The following is a 16564-nucleotide window of genomic DNA, read 5'->3' as shown; positions in this document are numbered from 1 at the left end:
ATTACGCCTATGGAAAGTCCCCACAATTCACAAAAACACGTGTGTGTGTGTGTGTATATGTGTGGGCATGTTTTTGTGACATTTGAGGACACAAATGTGTATAATGACATGGGTATGACATAGGTATTACAAGGAGAGGGTGAAATATGAAGACATTGGCCATGTCCCCACTTTTCAAAATGCTTATAAATCATACAGGATGAGTTTTTTTTAGAGAGTAAAAATGCAGAATGTTTCCTCTGATGGGTAGGTTTAGGGGCAGAGACAGTGTATGGGGATAGAAAATATGGTTTGTACAGTATAAAAACCATGACGCCTATGGAATGTCCCCATATGTCACAAAAACAAACGTGTGCGTGTGTACCTGGAAAAACCCCGGGGGCAAAGGCATACCGTCTCCAGGAGGACTTCCAATCACTGGACTCTGTGCTGCACTCTACAGGATACACACACACACACACACACAAAGAGTAAGGAAGAGTAGAATTTTACATGTAACATATCACTTAGATAAAATATTGTATTAATAACCTGAAAATTAAGTTCCCTGATGGAAAGAAAGAAAGAAAGAAAGAAAGAAAGAAAGAAAGAAAGAAAGAAAGAAAGAAAGAAAGAAAGAAAAGAATTCATTCAGGTTTGGAATGACATGAGGGTGAGTAAATCATGATAGAATTTTATTTTAGGCAGAACATGTTAGCCTGTAGTTTTAAAACCTCACATTTGATATCACATGCTCCAGCAATTACGTGCGCGCACACAATCCTAAGACTTGAACAATGGGAGGAAATATGAAACAGTGGGAAGACATAGACACTGAGAAGTTGCACCTCCTGGCAAACACATTTTGTCCACTGAATAATTAACAGCACTAGTGTTGGTGTACTACAGTTTCACTGGCGGTTTAGGCTTTCTAGTACTCAACTGAAAATCTAACAGAAACAACTGCTTTCCCCTTATTTGCCCCCACATACAATGATGGCAGTTACCTCACCATACCGACCCAGGTGGTAAATTATGGCAGTCTGGATGCCCTCCAATAACACCTCAACTCTACTGTATGCCCAGCAGTGATTACATTAGAATAAAAAAATGACCAAGAATGTTTCTGTGTTATACTGCATTTCATCTAAAAAAAATATTCAATAAATAAATAAATAGAAACACTTGTGAAAGAATGGGATGCTCTCAGGTGCTCAGTGAATTGAAGAATGGTACCATGATAGGTTGCCACCAGTGCAATAAGTCGATTCGTGAAATTCTCACTACTAAATATTCTACGTTCAACTGTAATTGGTATAATAACAAAGTGGAAGCAATTGGGAAAACAGCAACTCAGCCACAAAGTGGTAGGCTACGTAAAATCACAGAGCAGGGTCAGCACATGCTGAGGTGTACAGTTCGAAGAAGTCTCCAACTTTCTGCAGAGTCAATAGCTACAGGCCTCCAGAATTCGTGTGGCCACCAGATTAGCTCAAGAACAGTGCACAGAAGTGCAATGCAAAGTGTCGGATACAGTGGTGTAAAGCACGCCGCTGCTGGACTCTAGAGCAGTGGAGAGACGTGTTCTCTGGAGTGATGAATCACGCTTCTCTGTCTGGCAATCTGATGGATGAGTGTGGGTTTGGCGGTTGCCAGAAGAACAATACTTGCCTGACTGCATTGTGCCAAGTGCAAAGTTTGGTGGAGGTGGGATTATGATGTGGGGTTGTTTTTCAGTGGTTGGGCTTGGCCCCTTAGTTACAGTGAAAGGAACTCTTAATGCTTCAGCATACCAAGACATTTTGGGCAATTTCATGCTCTCAACTTTGCAGGAACAGTTTGGGAATGGCTCATTCCTGTTCCGAACATCACTGCACATGGCACCAAGCAAGGTCCATAAAGACATGGATGAAAAAGTTTGGTGTAGAGGAACTTGACTGCACTGTACAGAGTCCTGACCTCAACCTGATATAACACCTTTGGAATGAATAAAAGCAGACACTGTGAGGTCTTCATGTCCAACATCAGTGCCTGACCTCACAAATGCGCTTCTAGAAAAATGGTAACACTTCCAATAAACACACTCCTTGTGGAAAGCCTTTCTTGAAGAGTTGAAGCTGTTATAACTGCAATGGGTGGGCCAACTCCATATTCAACCCTATGGATTAAGAATGGAATGTATTTTAAGTTCACGTCCATGTAAAGGCCGAGCCCCTAATATGTAAAGATGCCCTAGAATGAAAAATTGAATTAACCTTGCCATAGTTAGATAAAAAGAGTTCAGTACATGGAGATCACATACTGTGAGTCTCAAACACTATTATTTCCTCCTTCATATGTAAATCTTGTTTGTGAAAAACCACAGAAAAACTATTTTCAAAGGCTATTTTCAACATAACAACAACTGTGATGCAATCGCTGAGATCATTAATTTGCACGTCCCTAATATTTGCATGTCAGCCAATGTTCATTGTCAGGCGGAACGGCACAGCCGAATCATCGGGAGTTCAGATAAACAAGCGTCACATGAGGATAGCGAAAACGGCAGATCATGGAAATAAATGTCATGACTGTGCAGGAGACGTGAGGACTTTTCATACTCTTCTCACAGATGAAAATGTCAACAGGCATGGTTTTTACATCCGTTTACAATCGGATACCGCAACAATTTAATTCAGAGTATTTAGTTTGCTCTGCCCATTTCACCACGGAGAGTTTTTCTAACCTGGGACAATATCAAGCAGGATTCACTCAGCGACTAAAACTGAAGAAAGGGCCGATTCCAACCATATTCCTGCAAGCAATAAGTAGGGATTTTATCCACTTCTTGACTTTCGAACCCATTTCTGATTAAATTGAAAGTTTCTTAGTAAGACAACATTAAAGATAATATCTAGATCTGTTGTCTAGATCTAACGCAAGATGCTAACGTTAGTAAAGTAACAATAGGAAACTCCAAGTAGCTCACATAACAGTTTGTCAAATGACAAAGGTCAACATTATTTCCTGCCAGTGTTGTCATAAAATACAACAGTAGATATGCATGTTGATGGATTGAAATCTAAATTAAACAAAATTTCATCATCATCACATAACTCACAAGCTAACTACGTTTCAGATCACTCACTCAATCCTTGTAGCTAACGTCACCGTCTCCACCATCTAAGTTGAAATGGTAGTCATTTGACAAGGCTTCTAGTTTGTTAAATGAACTAATTTGTTAAAAAAAATATACATTTTTGAGAACTGAAGTATGATTATTTTGCAGCGGTGCAGTAAACATGACACTGACTATTTTGAGTGGCTTCTACATTACTTTGTAGTTTGTGGCTAAATAAAACGACTTTTAAATCAGTACTCTACTGTCAAACTGTAACGTTGCTGTACAAGCATTATAAACATTATCATAGTAAAATCATTGTCATCATGACGGATGGTATAGATGTGTTAGCTGTCATTGAGCCGCATAGTGAAACAGCCAATCAGAGCAGAGCTCTGCATTAATATACACGACTCTTCCAAATAAGGCACAGAGTATTACATCCGAGGGACAATTAACCTTAATTGACCTTAAAGGGTTACTTCAGCGATTAGCATATGGCTTTGTATCAGTAGAAACACTGGAGTATATTCAAATGATTGTGCTTTCCCCCCTCATATCCCCCTGAGACAAGAGATTTATGCATTTTATTTCTGGAAAAATTCCTCCTATAATGCAAATTGACGATTTTTGCATCATAGGAGGAATGTTTGGCCAAAGGCTAAAGACTACAGCCAGCAGAGGGAGCCATTTCCGCATGTTTTGAATCCGCGCATGAAGGATGGGAGATTACACTCAGCTTGCAGGGAGAGCTCAGGTCGCAGCTACAGGCACTCATTTAAACGGAGATATGGTGAGCAATGTAAGTCTTTTAACTTCTCAAATTAATTTCAATGAAAGTTAAGCATGCAAAGGTATGAACTGAAACGCCTTCGCCAGACTGAACTCGCGTTGTGAATGTATGCTGCGAGTGTAGTCACTATTACCTCAGCTCTCATCACTCCTGCAGTTAGTGCTCAGTGCTGTGATACTCGGACGGTGACTCACTCATTATATTGAACAGACACATTCAGTTTTTAATTAAAGTGTCTTCTCTGTTCTCTAACTCAGTCACAGTAATCAAGTTGGTGGCGTTGGGAATGGCCTCACAGGGCAGCGAAGCATTCTGGGAATTGTAGTCTTTCATCCCCATGGGACAAAAATACATTTTCTGTCTTTTCTCAGTCTAAAAGACACCAAATTCAAAAATAATTTCACATTTCTACTGCATTGATGACCCAGTTTAAATACAGATTCATCTTCCCAGCGCTGAAGTACCCCTTTAAATAAGCCACATACCCTCTATTTAGATATCAGAACATTTTAAAGTTCCTGTAAAGGCGATTCTGAGATTTGTTTCTAAACACATTATACATTTTAGAAATATATTGGTGGAAAACTTTAAAAAGACTGAAAACTATGTAGTACTGAATTCAAAAGTTATACCGTTAAACAGTTTTTCACTATAGCTGTGGTCTGGATTTTTTGGGCGGGGCTAAACAATGGCTCGATGATGCACTGGAGCCATTGAGCATATGCCCCCTCCCCCATAACTAAAGCACTTTCGCAATTTTGCGTCAATTCACCTGCTAGATTGCGAGTTACTGTCAGTACCTTTAGTTAATACACCCTACAACTAACAAAACAGCTTACAAAACAAAAAAGACAATATCAAGAAGAGGTGGATTCATTTTGTGAACAGCTATCTTGATGCAGTGCTGAGGATCATACCCAAACACCGGCCTCTGCAGTGACTTTACACCGGAGTTTTACAAATTTCGACCAAATTGGCGACAACTGGGATTCACTGATAATCCACTGCAGAATGTGGCCGAAACGACTATCTTCCCAAACCGCCGACATCTGCTGCCGCCGTGAGTGACTCGTAAACTGTACACGAGTGTTGTCTTGTGTGCTTATGGCAGCTTTCTGGCGAGTAGCCGTGGTTTCGGTGCCGACAGCAGACACACCCCCAGCGTTTAAGCGCAGCGGATGCTAGCCGGTGGATGTGAGGATGAGAGCCGTGATATCTCTGCGCCCAAGTATTAGTGCTTCGCCTGTGCTTCCCCATAATATAGCCCCAAGTCAATATCTGACTGGGAAATCAGATATAGATCTGCATCGCTATTTGTACTCGTTGTGAATACACAGGCCACATGAAGTAATTAGGTGGGTGTTTTTTTTTTAAATCACTTTTACTCGGGACATGCTAGCTGGCAACATAGGATTCCATTCATTATGCTAAGCTAAGCTAGTCTTTGCTAAATGCCTTTATGCTTTTTTTAGTCCAAAATAAAAATCAAAACATATATAAAAAGCTAATTTTATTACAGAAAGTCTTATGATAATATTTGAGAACAATTTAGATTTGAAAAGGGTAATAGAAATATGAATTGAGGTATAGTAATATGAATTGAGGTGCTTAACTTTTGTAAAAAAAAAAAATGCACCTAGCCTACATTTTAAAATAGGATTAATGTGCTTTATGTAAAATATTGTTTCTGATGTTTTCCATTTTATTTTGAGGTGAAATAAACCCAACATGTTTTCTTGATACTAACACATTTTGGGGACAGTCATTGCACCAAATCTCCCCAACTATAAATGCTATTTTTTTACTCAAAGTCTAGACATGACAATTTGCAGTTGTTTAAAAATGTTTATACAAGTGCAATGAAAATGATTTATCCTAAATTGACTTCTCCTAAAACTTTGTGTGTTTCTTTCCTCAGTACTTACTTCCTAAATAAACAGATAAACCATATACATGGCTGAAAAGTTTAAGCCTGCAGTAGCTCTCTGTCTCCAAGTTCATACATTTCCATATTTATTAGATTTGCTCCTTCTGTCCGCAATAAGGAGGCTGTCTGTGTGTGTGTGTGTGTGTGTGTGTGTGTGTGTGTGTGTGTGTGTGTGTGTGTGTGTGTGTGTGTGTGTGTGTGTGTGTGTGATTCCTCCAGTGGCTGACTGGGTAGGGAGACTCATTTCTATACTCATTAGAGAAACGTGGGTAGAATGGCAAGTCCCATTGTCTAGACTTTCTCATCAGCTGCATCAGGACAACATCCCTGGTCCTCACGATCAGAGAGACAGAGAAATATATCTACACGGATCAAATTAGAGAAACAAAAAATAATTGATTCAGCTTGTAAGAAATCTGAAACAGAGGAAGAAAGGTGTAAAGCAAAACTGGAGTTCAACAATGAAACACAAACCAAAGAGTGCAAACATATACTATAATAAAGCAACATTTATAATTAAGAAAATGAAATGTAATTAAAAAACAATGCCTGTTTGCTATACTGTCTGACCTCTTTTGCGGTCATTCTCACATCTGGTCTTTTAAGCATGTGACTTGTTACATAAGCTCCACTGAAAGACAATAGAGAGACATTATAGTGAGCTGAACCTGAGCCATGTGTATAGCATGGAAAAAGTAGACCTTAAAGCCAACTGAGAATGCAGACAGACCAATATAACAACAGGAAATATATCAATGATACTGACAGGAAGGAAGTCTCTAGTCCTTTATTAATCTCTCTCTCGCTCCATTCATCCCGTCATGCCATTGGACACTTCCTGTTGAAACCCAGTGAAAATGTAGAAAAGTGTTGCTGCAAAAACAAAAACAATTGGATGTGGATTTATAGAGTAGAAAAATAAATGTATAATTCCCATCCTGTCCGTAATAGAATATGAGACTTTCGCTGTTTGTGCCATTTTACGGACTGTGTCTGTTGTGATTAGTGGTGGGTTTTCAGTGACTCCTTTGCATTGTTACGTGTAAATGGCGACAAGTGACTGTCTTTATAAACAACTCAACTAATTTATTCCACCAATTTGATGAAAATCCCTTCCCTTATTCATACAGTAACTAAATAGATGGCTGCGTCCGAAATGGCATACTACAATCTAGAAGGCGAAAAAACTATTTGTGATGAAAGTAGAGTAACATGCCTGTCAGTTTGTGTAGTCGTTCTGTTTCCTTGTCAGATGTTCCTTTGTTCCAGTTTCCCGCCACTCGTCTCCCATGCTTTCTGGGAACTGTTGATATTTCAAATCACCAAAACAAACATGCCCCTACCCCAAAAGAGACTCAGGCAATGCGATACCCATACATACGTAACTCAGGCAATGACTATGGCAGAGTTATAGCGATCACAAAAACACTACCTGTTCTCATGAAAACTCGACAACTAACAACATATTACAATTATGACTGGATTAGGGTTATATACATCTTGAAAAGAGGAAACAAACATATTAGGAGTATAGTATCTCATTTTCTAAACTGATCAGGTCTTTATCGTCGCTGAAGTGAGCCACAATACAATAGCAAATGAACAAAAAACAAGCGAACATGACAAGCATATTCAAGCAAAAGCCAGCATATGTTAGTTCTCGGCTAATGTCCATCATGTGTCGTGTGTTTTGAATAATGAAGCGCGCTCTTCTCACCATCATTATTAGACACGCCCCTTACCTGCTGATTGGCTACAAGTTTGTTATTGGACTTGGCCCGAGTCCGTTTTTGTAAAAAAGTTTCATACACACTCCGTCTGCGGTGCATGTTGCGTTGCGTATGCGGTGCAGGATCAGCACGCCCTGTTGTGCTTTCACATATGCTGCGTTTGCAGTCCGCAACTGATCTGCTGTTGCATACCACAAACAGCATTTATTCATAATTTTTTTTATTTAAAATCCAAAAGTTGTGAACATGGCTCGTCAGAATTGCAACTCTCTTTGTTTACTCATAGAAGTCAGGATAACGTACATTTAAACAACATTTTATTCAATTCATATTTATATAGCCTAGCACTTTAGATTTAGCTTACACAAGTGGCAAAACATTTAAACATTTAAGTTTATAGCCTAAAAATCACAAACTTTTTAAATTAGAAACTTACAATAGGCTATTCAAAAACAGCCAACTCTCATCTTTTCTTTCGTTTTTTAACCCTTTAAAAAAAAATCCTACAGGTCATAAAGAACTTTTCTTTCCACCTCCAAGAAAGGATGAGTGGTCTCCATTATGGCAAAACATTTTACCTAAATGCCAGAAAGGTGTTGTTACCTTGCTTTACTTTTTTTTTGTTTTGTTTTTTTTTTTTAGAAAAAAAGCCATGTGTTGACTTTGAAACAAGAGTATATTTTAAATTATATGCATCTGTGGTGAATTTACTAGATTTTCGCATCAGTTTATTTTAATGCGAACAATGTTCTATCACTTTAATGCAGCAACGCAGCGCAGCAAAAAATAGACTCGGCACGAAAACGATCGCCGCACTGCTGCAGATGCACCGCTGGAACGGACTGACGGACAGCATCCGCGTGCAGTGTGAAAGCTGTAACCCGTTTACATGAGTATGGAAAAAAATACGAACCGCATATGCACTGCAGATGGAGTATGTGTCAAATGGGCGTTAACCTGCTTTTATTACACAGCTCTGTAAGATACTTGATTCTGATTGGTCAATCGCACATTCCAGCGGTATGTTATTCCCTAATAACACCTGCTCATTCGGGTACTACGAGTTATCTTGACCGGTACTACTTCTATGCTTAACGCTGGCGCCATCTTGTGGCTTAAACAGCCGTGGGTTACAATGGAAGACTTCAAGGCAGGTTTCCTTTATAACGTTTTTAATATAGATATTTTTCCTACACAAACGCATCAATTCGAATCAGAAGGCTCTATTAACCCATCGGAGTCGTGTGGAGCACGTTATTTGATGGACAGCTGCATTTTTTATGGACTAAACACAACTACAACTACTGCTTGGATTAATGTTAGCCTGGATTTTTAAAAATAACTCCGATTGTATTTGTCTGAAAGAAGAATGTCATATACACCTATAATGACTTGAGGGTGAGTAAATCATAGGCTTGGTTTCATTTTTGGGTGAACTAACCCTTTCAGCATTCATTTTCAACATTTAGCAAGGGCATATGGCAAATCTTCAGCAATAGGCTAGATAAAGGCTTAAAGCAGGTCGGAACTGTTTTTCTTCGCGGAAGCTTTGCGTAAGAGCTAATAAAATATTTAATCTCAAGACAATATTTTGTGTCTAATAATTATTTATTAGAGACTAGTAGCCGTGTAATAAGTGGGATAATGTACACCCAGCCGGTTGTTATCGCAGAATAAACCCCGACAGAGTGATCAGGACCCCGACGCGAAGCAGAGGTTAACTAACCTGAGTTAGTTGGACTAACTCATATGGACTAACCTACGTATGGACTAACCTGAGTTTCCTAGATCATTAAACTTAATTTGAGAATTGTATCAGCCCGTCTTCGTCTTCCTTCAATTATGTCCGAATTCACCGTACTCATATACGAGTAGGCAAAAAGTGATATAGTGAATGCTAAGCTAATGCTGAATTTTAGGAATGATTATTGTGAATGAAAATCAAATGTAAAAAAAAGTGAAGCCAAAACGTTTTGATTGCCATCAGGTGGCTGGCCCCATAAACAGCTCTGGAACAAATTGCTTTGAGGAATCAACGTTAAGTGGTCTCTTCATTTTTTCTAGAGCTATATATAATAAACCCTGCCCTCTCCATTTATTCTAATGGGATATAGACACTAAATCAAGTTACACTTTTTTTTAATTTTTTTTATCAATGGCTTCTGGCTTCTGTCATTTTAGGTAGATTTCAATCACACTGATGTAAGTTCAAGTGTTTATTCATTTGATGCTATAAAAACGGAGTGTAACATCAAGATTGACAGCAGAGATTGACAGCTTCTCTGAGCAAACAGACTCACTACTGTACTGGCAGTTTTTTTTTACAATCTGTGGTCATGACCATCAGTTGTTTGTGAACTAAACCTGCTGTAAAAGGGCGAGCTGTTTAAGCCCACTGTAATCCGTATCAACGGGTAGGTTTTATCTAAAAAATGAACCAAAATGAAAGCAAATGAATCCCCATGCATCTTCCCCGCTGCCATATCAGTTTCAAATGATATAAAAAAAGAATAGCATAGCTTAATTTCTTAAAATGTTATGAATGATCTTGCTTGCAGATCAATACATATGTATCTGCATCCACAAATCTATTAAAAAAAAATTCTGACTATTTCTGGCTACTTGACAATTCATAATTCAAGATGTCAGACCCAGCATTCCCACCCCCCCCAGGTATTTTAACCAGTAGAATTACTTAAAATATATAATATAAAATATATTAAACATCGATTAGGACTTTTTAAACTTGAATACATTAAAAATCAACTGCATTTTTTTGAGTAAATTTTTTACTCCAAAACTTGTATGAGGGTATCTTTACTTTTACTCAAGTAGCCTACTCAATTTGTGTAGTTTGCTCACCACTGCTCACAACCTTGGTTCTATCGTCTTGTGTCTTACCACCTGGGCCAGATTTACAATCAATTCCAAAAAAAAGCAGATGGAAAAGTTTAGCATGTATATCTACTGATAACCCGCAAATTAAAGAATACAGATGCAGCCGGATCATTTCCATAATGACCGACGCAATCTACCAGTTACATGCTTTAGGGGGAGGTAAATAATGGCTCAAACACCACTAAATTGACGAGCACAAACCTTAGTAAATACTCTTGCATGCTTCATTTAAATACTATCCCACAGTAAATGTTCCTATAATAAATGTTCCCACAAACTTCTTCAGACGCATATGCAATAAGGTCAGTCGCAAAAATAACCACGTCCATGCACTTTCAGCACTAATTTGTCACTGCGCGTCTTTAGTAAATCCTAACAGTAGTTTTTTTAACGCCAAAAGAGGGTTTTTACTGGGCTGGCAAAAGCTGTTAGCAGTGTTCAAGTCAAGTCTGATTCAAGACCGAGACCAGAGAAAATCTGCAATCAACATTAGAACTTAATTTGATTCACTTTTTAGTTACGGAGGACATGCACACAGTGACTGCAGAAAAATTGCTGCCTTTTCAAAGCAATGTGAATGTGCCGGAGGGAGAGAGGGCGGCATCCTTCTGTCAGACAGTTTTGAGGGGAGATGCTCAATGTTGACACTGTCATCTGTCAGTATTCATTTTATTATTTAATTAAACAAGAATTTGGTTTTCTGAGACATTTTTGTCCTACTTTGTAAACAGTAAATATATTAAAATGACACAGTTGAGACAAATAATGTAGCCATGTGACTTTCTGCAAAGCTGGATCACTACAGGTCGATGGCAGGTGGCAAAGCATAAAATAGAATCAAAAGGGGGCGGGTCACAGGTGTGGGAGAGAAGCTGATGGGGGTCTTCGCTCTAACATCAGTCTCAAGTCATACACAGTTGAGCACAAGAAAATCACCAATCATTGGACATGTCAATCAAACATCAATTTAAAGAATTATTACCATACAGTTATAATCACGTATTTTGAACGGGACTCGAGCGGACTCGGGAATGAGTACAATTCCTAATATGTTCGAGTGTGAGTCGATACCAAGTACAAATGCACACGAGTCCATGACAAGACCATTAAAATATGGTTTTGAGACCGAGTCTCAAGTACTACAACACTGGCTGTTAGTAAATCTGGTCAATCTCATATGTCGTTCTAAAAATAGGGAGCTCAAGTTAAAATAAGTTCAGCCTTTATGTCACCACAAAATCATTTGTGCCCTCGTAATCTTTGATCAAAATCCTCCTCCCTCTTCCAATGACATCTCTTCTCTGATGACGTGTTTACTAGCGTGTTTACCCGTAATAGCAAACCACAACAATACAAACATGGATTTCTGATAACCAGAATAAAGTCCCGCTCAATATTTTTTCCTGTTCAAGCCGCTTCACTCATCACAGTAAGGAGGAAAAGATGATCCTCATAACTTCCCTTTCATAATGACTTTAAAGTTACAACTTTACAAAACAGAATATTGAATAGAGGGCAGGTTTTATTTTACCGCACCTCTTCTCCAATCTACTGATGTCTAGTGATGTCAATGCCATTCCAAGCAATTTTCACAACAAACTATTTTTTTTTCTGTGTATTAAAGGGGGGGTGAACACTCAGTTTCAGTCAATCTCATGTACCTATAGAGTAGTATTGCATCCTTCATATCTCCAAAAAGTCTTTAGTTTTATTATATTTATAAAAGAAATATGGGCTGTACCGAGTCTTTCCGGAAAAATAACGAGCACCTGGAGGCGTATCGTGTGGGCGGAGCTAAAGAATGACAAGCGCGCAAAGCGGTGACGTCCTCAAGCGTGGAGAAACCCATGGCTATCTCAGCTAATACAGATATGATCCAGAATCATTGGGAGGCAGAAATAAATTGAACAGGAGAAACAGCAACAGCAGGACATCCGTCTCAGTGGTATGTACTGTATTTAGTGGCCTGTCAACGTTTGTGTTTACTCGCAGTTTATGAGGACATGATTCGGTTTATGGACTATTGTATGCGACTAAACCTTAGCAGTAGCAAGCAAAACGGTTTTGCACGTCAGACTAGTGTAACGTTATACATAGAACAACAATAGAGTCCGTTAGCGCATTTGAATGACGAAGCACGCGATCGTGTCGTTTACTGATGTTTACTCACGCGACGAGCCAACAGCACAGACATTTGAAGCAGTTTTACTCACCGGCTGCTTCCAAAGCAGGACCGAACCTTTATCACTGGGACCGCTCCGTCAAAAACACACTTCTTTGGTATGATTTGGTGAAGTCCTGACAGCAGTGAACGGTGGAGATCCACTTTTGCGACGCGACTGAAACGATGTTGTGAAGCTTCCCGTCATTTCTGCATTCAAATCGGTTCAAATGCACCGCTGCCTTCCCAGAATGCTGTGCTGAAGCGTTGAAGTCGCTTGACGTCACCCATAGGAATAAAGTGGAGCACGGCGCCTGGATCGACTGGATCTGCATCTGAGCGAGTGTTTCCGTGCATGCATTTCCTCTTTCACTCGAGTCACGCGCACGCGCACCCTACCGGGAGAAGAGGCCGTACGGCCCATACAAAGACCTTCCGATCTATTAACGTCAAGTAGACCCATACTCGAAAAAAACTCTCCGAAACTTGTGAGAAACCGGAGTATTTTTAACACAGAAATACTCCATCAAACGTCCAACATTAGTTTTTGAAACTTTGTCTATGTTTAGGATGGGAATCCAAGTCTTTAACAGTGTAAAAAGCTCAGTGTGCATGAAACAGCATTTCACCCCCCCCTTTAACTTGCACAGGTTAATTGCTCACCACAAGACTAGTAATGTGCGCTAACAAAGTGTCAATTTTGATTCCATGGTGACTTTAAAAAATGTGGTGTTCACAATCTGCTGCCCTTTTCTTTAGCATTTTTAAAAACAACCCCTTAGGCTTAGGGCATAACATTAGAATGGTAACTCAGAACACTTGTGTTAAGGATGGAGCCAGAAGCCTCCTGGGGAATGATGCAGTCCTATACCCACCAGACAACCTTTCCCATTATATCTGCAGTCTAATCTAATGCAGTGATGAGGTCATCCTCACCACATCTTCTCTCTCTCTCGCTCTCGCTCTCTCTCTCTCCCTGCTTTACAGATGGCAGACTTGAACCGGTGTGTTTGCTTCTGTGTGCGTGAGGGGGTTACTTCAGGACAACAGTGTTTTCACTTAACCCGCAATGAACGCCCAGCCCAGCTGCTAACTCACTCCACCCCGAATCCACCTCTCTGCCTCTGGAACACGGCCAGCCAGACATTACAGGAACCTCGGAGAATATCTCTGTGCATCTGTGTGTGCATACAAAATCAGTAGTGTGTAAAAGTACCCTGGCTCATATGCATCAGAACATACTGAGATTAAATATAAAATGATGATAAAAAATTGAAAGGATTCACCCCATCATGCAAATCCCCTTTCACACTGGCTGAAACACAGGGGAATAAGTAGGGCCTAATAGAAATGAGACATGGTAAACAGGAAATGATTTTTTTGCCCTTTTCCCCATGACATATTTTAGTTATCGTAAATTAGGCATCTTTCAAAAGCTATGGAGACCGTTTCCAAATGGGACATTGCTGTACCACGGAAATGGTAAAAACATTTAGTGGGCTCAATTTATGTGATATTTGTTTGTCTAACGTTTTAGAGTCCAAATTATTTAGCAAAATATACATTTTGTATAATATAATAGATGTTTAGTTCAGTACACTTGCATACCACAATCTGCTGTGTGTATCATAAAAAAAGACCAACTTTAGGTCTTTATTAGGGGTGTCAACAATAATCGATTCGGCGATGCATCGCGATGCGGGGCATGAACGATTCAGCATCGATGCGGCAAAGTGCCATAATCGATTATGTGCAATTCCCCTTTATTCCACAAGGTGGCAATGTCTGATACCCAATGATGAAGTGACGTTTCACTCATAGTTACCTCTGACAGAAAACGAAAAAAATAATTATAATCTGCAAAACTTGAAATGGGTTAGTGATTTACTTCAGAGAGCATGTACTAAACACAATCATATGTTAGTGTCACTGTCTCTTGACTGTCTCAAGAAGCTGTCAGTGATCAAAATATTGATTTTGAAGACATTGAAAATGAGTTTGGAGAATATGCTGGAGATCGCGAATATGAGGCAGATGCTGAATACACTGGTAAACGAGCTCTGACGAGGTCATATGATGATGGTATTAAACATCTGCTCAAACTGAATCCTTCCAAGCTCCAAAAGGTAACGAAATAGGTTTTATTTTATTCTTCTGTAGCTGTTACTCTAAAATCAGGAGTTTTATATATTATCACAACAGGTAGAGGTCTATCCATGTTAAATATAGATCCGGGTCGCTAACGACCTGAATATGTAAGAATGTTTGGTGAAACAGTCATGCATTTAAGGGTTAATTGCATTTTATTTCATTTTATTTAATTACATTTTATTTTATTTAATAACTTTTATGTCAAAGATACAGGAGACACAAAGCAGCCAATACAATCTGTTGTTTAATATCTGCTTGTATTGCCTCATGACTGATGAAAAATTTGCTTTGTGTGCAGTAGAATTTTGATGCATCACAATGCATCGTAGAATCGAATTGAATCGAATCGTTACCTGGTGAATCGTAATCGAATCGAATCGTGAAGGCAGTGCCAATGCACACCCCTATTACAAAGCATTCATGAATTACAACCATTTAAAGGGGGGGTGAAATGCTGTTTCATGCATACTGAGCTTTTTACACTGTTAAAGACTTGGATTCCCATCCTAAACATAGACAAAGTTTCAAAAACTAATGTTGGACGTTTGATGGAGTATTTCTTTGTCAAAAACACTCCTTCCGGTTTCTCACATGTTTCGGAGAGTTTTTTTTTAGTATGGCTCGGTTTGTCCTTGTATGGGCCGTACGGGCTCTTCTCCCGGTAGGGTGTGCGCGCGTGACTAGAGCGAGAGAGGAAATGCACGCCCATAAACACTCACTCAGATGCAGATCCAGTCGCCCGTGAACACTTATGAAGTGCCGCGCTCCCGTTCCACTTTATTCCTATGGATGATATCAATGCTTCAGCACAGCATTCCCGGAAGGCAGCGCTGCATTTGAACCGGTTTTAACGCAGAAATGACGGGAAGCTTCACAACATCGCGGATTTCCACGCAAAGTTACACTAGTCTGACGTGCAAAACCGTTTTGCTTACTACTGCTAAGGTTTAGTCGCATACAATAGTCCATAAACCGAATCATGTCCTCATAAACTGCGAGTAAACACACACAAATGTTGACAGGCCACTAAATACAGTACATACCACAGAGACAGACGTCCTGCTGTTGCTGTTTCTCCTGTTCAATTTATTTCAGCCTGATTCTGGATCACGTATTAGCTGAATCCGATCGATAGCATACCTGGGTTGATAGCATACTTGGGTTTCTCCACGCTTGAGGACGTCACTGCTTTGGGTGTGGTCGTCATTCTTTAGCTCCGCCCACACGATACGCCTCCAGGCGCTCGTTTTTTTCCGGAAAGACTCGGTACAGCCTATATTTCTTTTATAAATATAATAAAACTAAAGACTTTTCGGATATATGAAGGATGCAATACTACTCTATAGGTACTTAAGATTGACATGAGATTGACTGAAACGCTGAGTGTTTCACCCCCCCTTTAAGTTTAGATCTACGCTCAAAAAGAGGAAGTGACAGTTAAATGATTAGTTTACTTTAAAATGAAAATTTCCTGATAACTCGTTTTTAACCCAGTTTTTAGTCTTTGCCCGTGCGCTTAGAGCGGTAGGCTACTTTACTTCCGCCTACCTTTCCGACGTGAATGCGCAATCCTTGGCACGTCTCTGGGCAGCGCAAGATGAGCAATTTAGGTTAAAAAGTTTAAGCATTTTTATTTTTGGAGAAAATTACTGATGGTTTCACTAGATAGTACCCTATTCCTCAGCTGGGATCATACAGAGCCTCTCAGGCCCTTAGCTTAGAAGCACTTTGAAACAGCATTGTTTGGACGTTCAACCCGTTGGTTGCAATTAAAGTAGGCCTACATTATGTGAAGAAAAATCCTGGAATGTTTTTCTCAACTTAA

The 16564-nt window shown here is 39.5% G+C and overlaps 1 protein-coding gene across 2 annotated transcripts in view; it reads right to left on the bottom strand.

Moving 5' to 3' along the window:
* ssbp2a (single stranded DNA binding protein 2a) overlaps positions 1 to 16564 on the bottom strand; it is a 68310-nt gene that overhangs the window by 5493 nt on the left and 46253 nt on the right. For both annotated transcript variants that reach the window (XM_067440067.1, XM_067440066.1), the window contains exon 5: positions 365 to 436. In XM_067440067.1, the coding sequence (XP_067296168.1) occupies positions 365 to 436 (72 nt within the window). The remainder of the gene's footprint in view (positions 1 to 364; positions 437 to 16564) is intronic.

This window comes from Pseudorasbora parva, chromosome 3 (genome assembly GCF_024679245.1).
Source record: "Pseudorasbora parva isolate DD20220531a chromosome 3, ASM2467924v1, whole genome shotgun sequence".
In the NCBI taxonomy this organism is placed as follows: Eukaryota; Metazoa; Chordata; class Actinopteri; order Cypriniformes; family Gobionidae; genus Pseudorasbora; species Pseudorasbora parva.
This window is presented reverse-complemented; position numbering and strand designations above follow the sequence as displayed.